At 45.7% G+C, this 7,500-nt stretch overlaps 1 protein-coding gene across 1 annotated transcript in view; it reads right to left on the bottom strand.

The window, feature by feature from the left end:
• jupb (junction plakoglobin b) overlaps positions 1-7,500 on the bottom strand; it is an 88,046-nt gene that overhangs the window by 13,727 nt on the left and 66,819 nt on the right. The window contains exons 8-10 of the mRNA XM_031564518.2: positions 7,315-7,418; positions 4,920-5,258; positions 686-838 (exon numbers count right to left, since the gene is read on the bottom strand). Coding sequence (XP_031420378.1) covers positions 686-838; positions 4,920-5,258; positions 7,315-7,418 — 596 coding nt within the window. The remainder of the gene's footprint in view (positions 1-685; positions 839-4,919; positions 5,259-7,314; positions 7,419-7,500) is intronic.

Below are 7,500 nucleotides of genomic sequence, written 5' to 3'. Positions count from 1 at the left end.
ATTTCGGATAATCACAAACTCCTTTTTACACCAGCTGTTTCGTATTAGTCTGATTGAGCTCAAGTGTGGAGTTAAACTCTAGGAGTGCCTGTATGACCTGTCCTAGACGGTCTTCAAGGTACAGTTCACAAGTCTAATCCAATACACTTTTTTTTATTAAATTCAGCTAATTGCTCTTCAAGGTCCTCTAGTTGTCCGTTTAGTGTGTGCACTCAAAAAGTAAAAAAATTGTAGGATCTGATCTAGGTTTCGGAAAAGGTTAAGGAATGGAACTTTTCTTTGGTACTGTCACCAGGTGCTTGCTCTTAGTGGTGTATGAAATCTGGACGGTCCAAAACCATATTCACCGTTTCTTTGAGACGTGACCTTTTACAGTAGATCAACTGGACTAAATGTTAATTGAATTTAGCCTGATACAATGGCTTGTCAAGTGCTAGGAACGAGGGGATATTGTTTTGTCTTTCATATACTAGACCTTAAGATGTTGTGCTGAAGATGTGGCTTTAGGAGATATTGTTTCTATGTTTCTATGTGATTATGTATACAGTACTTATGGAGGTGTCTCTGTGTGAATATCTGTGTGTGTTTGTGCGTGTGTACAATTTTGTATACGTGAGTGTTTGTGAAAATGTAACACAGAAATGTGTGTGAGTGTGTGTGTGTGTGTCTGTGTAGCATAACAAACCTGGTAGGTCTGCTGAGCATTGGGGGCGTGTCTCTGGGTGTCCTGGTGGGCCTTCAGGAGCAGATTGACCAATCGCGGAATGGCCCCGGCCTCTCTCATAGGCGCCTGATTGGTTGGGCAGAGTGCCAGGTTCCGAATCAGACCAACGGTAGCCTACAGACACAAACACACGTTGGAGGGGTAGTTGATATAAACAACAACAAAAACAAATTACTGTCAATCATAGCGTTTAAAAATAAATAATAATGTATCTACAAACTGTCAAATCACCTCAAACAGGCAGCTGTCTGTCGCAACATTTCATTACAGCATAACATGACACAAAATCCTCACCATTTTTCACACCATAGTCCTAAACCTCTTTAGTATATGTCTTTCAAAGTGTCAGTAAATGTGTTTATGGCTATCTAAAGTAGGTCAGATGATTTCATCTATGACCAGAGCCCTAAAGTGTGTGTGTGTGTGTGTGTGTGTGTGTGTGTGTGTGTGTGTGCGTGCGTGCGTGTATGTGTGTGTTTTAAATGCTGCGTTGATAACAGATGTCCACGAGTGTAGTGTGTGTCTCTGCTCCTGTCATCTGCTCACGCAGGATGTCACTTCGAGTAGCTTCATCTTCCGGAAGGTTCTGTCATCCTCAGATAACCTTGGCTGAGCCCCCTCTCCTGCCCCCCCCCCCCCCCCCACCCGGTCCTGCAGCCACTCCTTCCTGACCCAGCCCACCTCAACTCCAGCCTCCTCAGGCCGCGAGACGTTACATAAGACTCTCGTTCGTTGGGTCTTTACTTCCTTGTTGTGAGTGATTGCATTGTGAAGTTGGAGCAGGCCGATGTCAGATGCCTAAGAACCCGCCCCCTGCCTTAAGCTCCGAGCCCAAGCCCCTCCCTTCTTACATTAATCATGTATATGTGTGTATTTATTGCTCTGTTTGTGCTTATTTATTGCTAATATTTTGTGAAACATCCCTGTTATATATTGCATTTCCGTTATATAATGACTTATCATAGCCTTATGTGGAGTTTAGCCTCAAAAACCTCACTGGTGACATGTTGGCCAATGTGTGTGTGTGTGTGTGTGTGTGTGTGTGTGTGTGTGTGTGTGTGTGTCACTGTGTACCCCTGTATTTTCTATTTAGTACACACATTAGTAAGATGGCAGACAAAACTCACAGGCATGCATAATCACACCCTGATACAATCACACACACAGGCATGCATAATCACACCCTGATACAATAACACACACAGGCATGCATAATCACACCCTGATACAATCACACACACGGATAGGCAGAAGACAAAACTGTTAAGTCCTGATCTTCTGAAGCATGTCCTGCATGTTGTGTGTGTGAGTGTGTGTATTTGCCTGCTTATGAGAGGGTGAGTGAGCTGAAGTCAACCAATTACACCCGTGTGTGTGTGTGTGTGTGTGTGTGTGTGTGTGTGTGTGTGTGTGTGTGAGTGCGTGCACGCTCGTGCGTTCTTCTCCATCCAAGCAATGTCCACTGATCCAGAACATGGACCCTACTGTTCTGCCCTGCAAGGGACCTCTGTGTGTCTGTGTGTGTGTGTGTGTGTGTGTGTGTGTGTGTGTGTGTGTGTGTGTGTGTGTGTGTGTGTGTGTGTGTGTGTGTGTGTGTCTGTATGTGTGTCTGTGTGTGTTTGTGTGTATATGTTTGTGTGTGTGTGTGTGTGTGTGTGTGTGTGTGTGTGTGTGTCTGTGTGTGTGTGAGAGACAGAGAGAAACACAGAGAAAGGAAGATATAGAGGAAGTGTTAAAGAGAGAAAGAAAGAAAGAAAGAAAGAGAGGGAGAAACAGTGGCAATCTGATCTGTCCAACAGACCATCTCATGGTTTTATTTGGAGGATAAGAAGTGTTCTTCAGGTTGCACCATGCTCACGCTGTTAGTCTCTTGTTCACGCTTCACAAACATCTTTGACGGACTACCTAGTAGCAGTAATAATGACATACAGTACTGTAGCTAGCGGCCGCTATTTTGGACTTAAAATAGCAGTCACTATTTATGATGCATTTCAGCTGCGTTATAGCAGAACGCTATTTTAGCCACACGGCAACCCCACAGCAAAATCCTCTCTACGCAAAAATCCTCTGTATAGCATACAATTCACATATAGTAAGGTAGAATGCACAACTCAACATAATGAGTGTGTCAGGGGCTCTGGGTCGAGGTGTAAGGTGGGGCATGTTAGGAAGGGGAACAGTATGGGGTCTACCTAGGTATGAAAGGTGTGAAGGTCTGCAGTCAGAAAGTTTAAATGTTAATGAACGTGGTCCCTCAATGTGCTAAGGCTCTGGTGCCAGTTTACTAAAGTAAATATGATACATTCTTGTGGGGGAAGGATTCACATGAGTTGAAAGTATACGTATGAAAAACACCAGAAGCACGGTGTTGATTGGCTAGAATTGTTTATGGCTTGGTCCAAACCACCATGGTTGTGGTAAAATATTGTGAATCTCCACCAAAAGTGCATATTGTCAAAACTAAATAAAGTTATCCTGATCCTAAATCCCAAGTGTGCCTTGTACATGAAACGTAAACTGTCCTTATCGCTTAATTCAGCACTATTGACAAAACAACAGGGCATACCTGATACAGAGCTGTGTCACTGTTTCAATATCACGAAGCAAGGACAGCTTTTGTAACTAACTGCTTTAGCAGGTAAGATGAGTCCTGTTCACAGAGGTTAAATGTTAATATCCGCAGGTCACACATTTCTTTATCAGATTCCGTGTGGCTTTTGAGTGGAGCAGGGAGGCTTTTAACCGCAGAAATAGCAGTTGTGCGTCTTACATAACCAGCCCTGGGCTGCTGGTTACCGTAAAGACAGGAGGCTTGGGGAAGCGAGGCGGGGGACAGCCTCTAAAAGCCTCTTTAAAGCTTCAAGCTCAATGTGGCAGCACAGACACAGCCACACGTCCATGCAATACTCTTTTGTCCCGAAGGGCAACCCCTGTTATCTCTCTCTCTCCCTCTCCCCCTCTCTCTCTCTCTCTCTCTCTCTCTCTCTGTCTGTCATTTAAATGAATAAATACAAACAAAAACAAACAAACTAGCAAAGGAGTACACAGACAGCAGACAGCTCTGTGGCATCTGGCAGCACTCCAGTGGGGATAAGCTTTGACAGGAGACACTGCTGTCTCTCTCAGTCTATCACAAGTGATGTGGAAAAAGTCACGGAAAGGAGTAGAGAGGCTTATCGGCCTCTCCGGAAGTCAGAAATGTTTTTTTGCCGCGCCCTGGCTAGGTTTAGTGTAGTCAGTTAACTAGACTGATGACCCCACTGACCAGTGGTAATAGTGACTTGAAGTGGTTGATTTTTCTTACTGGTTGCTATGGTCCAGCGGTGGAATGGATGACAACAAGGCTGTTGTCAATCAAACAGCAGATATTAAACATCACTTAGCAACCAGATAGAATTGTGATGGTCTGAGCTTTGTGTTAAACTTTGTCACTTGTAGTGTGATCGCCATCTACCTGCCTCTATTTGGCCTCATTCTGTCATGATCTCAGCGCTTTGAATATGATGTTGGGTCTGTCCTCTTTGGCTATGCCCTTCAGTCTCACTAGCACTCTCATGTCACAAGTCCACATGGCTGTTTCCAGACCACAATGGACACAGTGAATAGGGGCTGGCAGCGTAAGGATAGTGGTCTCTCAGCCTAAAACAGCATTGCTGCCTTCAGACCACCATTATCCAGTTATATCAATCAATCAATCAATACATCAATCAATAAATCAATCAACCAATCATTCAATCAATCAATCAATCAATCAATCAATCATTTAATTGATTAATTAATTAACCAATCAACCGACAAATCCGCCTTACATCTATCAATCGACACAGACATGAATAAAAAGATAAATAAAACAGCCTTGCATACTATGAGCTGGGTGATGGTTGCACTCATTAAACAGCCTTGCATACTATGAGCTGGGTGATGGTCACACTCATTAAACAGCCTTGCATACTATGAGCTGGATCATGGTCACACTCATTAAACAGCCTTGCATACTATGAGCTGGGTGATGGTCACACTCATTAAACAGCCTTGCATACTATGGGCTGGGTGATGGTCACACTCATTAAACAGCCTTGCATACTATGGGCTGGGTGATGGTCACACTCATTAAACAGCCTTGCATACTATGAGCTGGGTGATGGTCACACTCATTAAACAGCCTTGCATACTATGGGCTGGGTGATGGTCGCACCTTGACTATGGGCCAGTAGTGAGGCTGCCCCAGCAGCTTGATGATGGCAGGGATGCCGTAGTGCAGGCGAACGGCATTCTGGGCCAGCTCGGCATCGGGGTGTCGACTGGTGAGGTGTCGCAGGGCGCAGACGGCGGGCTCGGCCACGTCCTCCTTCTCTCCGGCGCGCAGCACGGCGTGGATGAGCGCCTCCACGCCGCCGCACTGCGTCACCAGCGCCTTGTTGCGCGCGTTGTTGCACGTCAGGTTGGACAGGATGCCCGTGGCGCACGTCAGCATGTTCACGTCGTCCGAGCCCAGCTGGCTCACCAGGATCTGCAGCAGCCCATCCAGACCCTCCTGAGGCGGGGGTGGGGTGGAGGGGGAGAGAGAGAGAGAGAGAGAGAGAGAGAGAGAGAGAGAGAGAGATGGAAATAAGGGAGAGAGAGAGAGATAGGGAAGGTGAAAGAGAGGCCAGGAATAGGAGAGGGAGTGAGAGAGAAAACGAGAAAGAGGGGCGAGAGAGAGAGAGAGAAAGAGAGGGCAGTGGAGAGAGAGAGAGAGGGCAGAGGAGAGAGAGAGAGAGGGCAGTGGAGAAAGAAGGGCGAGAGAGAGGGCAGTGGAGAGAGAGAGAGGGCAGTGGAGAGAGAGAGAGAGAGAGAGAGAGAGAAAGACAGAAGTGGGGAGAATATGGCATATACAAATGACACATTACACATTACACATTAACTACACATTAAGTATATATATAAGTTGCTGTAAATCAACTATTAAATACATTTAATGAGGGTACGACTCATATCACTCATAAATTACTAACACACAATGCTAATGTACTGGAGGGAGCCGGGAGCCATGGAATGCTAGTTGGTTTCATGCTACATACTCTTGAAGGCCAAGATTTCCTGGAAAGTGCAAAATATCCGCCAGTGTGATCTCTAATAGATGTGTGGTGATCAGTTCCTATGCACACACTGGACACACACACACACACACACACACATAACAGACACAAGTGCCCAGTGTATGGTGCTGCTGTGTGCAGGACAGCACAGGAAAAGCCCCGGAGTGATTTTAAATGTAATTGCCAGAAGAAATCCTAACATACACAAAAACAGCCTAACAAGCCTGACAAAAACACCCTGCACTCTCCCCTACACACACACACACACACACACACACACACACACACACACACACACACACACACATCCAAACACACACACACACACACACACACATATGGACTGATGTACCACCACTCATTTCTTGTGCACAAATGATGACTAATGAGCTAGACTTTCAGTGCTCCAGTTTTCACATCCACAAAGGCCTATTTCTTTTCTTCTTCTTCCTCTTCTTTTTCCTCAGAACTCTTCCAATTATGTGCCTCTCTTTCTCCCTCTCTCTCTCCCTCCCTCTCTCTCGCTCCCTCTCTCTCTCTCTCTCTCTCTCTGTAAAGGGCACCAGGCCTCGCTCTAATCCACCATGGCTATCACACAACCCAGGCAACGCAATGAGCTAATGACGGCTAATTAGCAAGACTGAGAAAAAGACAGAAGACAGAGAGAGAGAGAGTAGAGAGAGAGAGAGAGAGAAAGAGACAGAGAGAGACAGAGAGAGAAGAGAGAGAGAGAGAGAGAGAGAGAGAGAGTCAAGATAAACATAAAAACATAACAAATAAGTAAAAGAGTCTACTGGGGGAAAAGATAAGAGCAGATGAAAGGGGAGGAGGAGAATATTTTGAAGAGGAGGAAAAAAAGAGGAGAGATTCATGAAAGTAAGAGATTTTTTTGTTTATTTGTTGTTTGCCAAGTGCAGAGTTCTGTCATGACCCAAATGTCACGTAGAGAAATGAGATTCCAAGCGAACTGAAGATCACCTATCACCACGGCGAAAGCCACTCGGACAACGGCATGACAAATCCCTGCTTGCAGCTGTCTAGTCAGCTGCAGTGAGATCATCATGACCCTAAACATGACCTGAACATTTCCATCAGAATCCCTTAAGATCTACACTAATTCTGGAGTGTGTATTCCAGGAGGAGTCTTACGAGTGTATGTGTGTGCGTGTTTGTGTGTGTGTGTGTGTGTGTGTGTGTGTGTGTGTGTGCATGTTTGTGTATGTGTCTGGGTGCATGTGTTTGTGTGTGTGTGTGTGTGTGCTAGTGTATGTGTGTCAGTGTATGTGTGTTGGTTAATGTGTGTCAGTGTGTGTGTGTCTGTGTGGTGTGTGTGTGTGTGCACAGGAGTAAGGCATATCTGGTCAGATTCTACTTAGTGATCAAAATGGAAGTTGCTATTGAGATTTTTATGTGAGTCCCCATAGGTATGTGTGTGTCTATATGTCGTGAGAGTGACAGAGAGTGCGAGGGAGTTGGTGTGTGTGTGTGTGTGTGTGTGTGTGTGTTGCTCACCTGCTTGGTGGCAGCATCTGACAGGTTCCTCAGTGTCCAGAGGCAGTTCTGAATGAGGCGCTGGCTCGACCCGGTCAGGTGCTGCCCAAGAGCTTGCATCCCCCCTGCCAAGAAGGGAGAACAGGCCTGAAATCCTAGTCTGGATTCACTAACAGCGCGTCTGCCAAAAAGGGAGAGCAGACCTGA

The sequence above is a fragment of the Clupea harengus genome, chromosome 1 (genome assembly GCF_900700415.2).
Source record: "Clupea harengus chromosome 1, Ch_v2.0.2, whole genome shotgun sequence".
Taxonomy (NCBI): domain Eukaryota; kingdom Metazoa; phylum Chordata; class Actinopteri; order Clupeiformes; family Clupeidae; genus Clupea; species Clupea harengus.
Note: the sequence above shows the minus strand (reverse complement) of the source record. Positions and strands in the feature narration are given on the sequence as shown.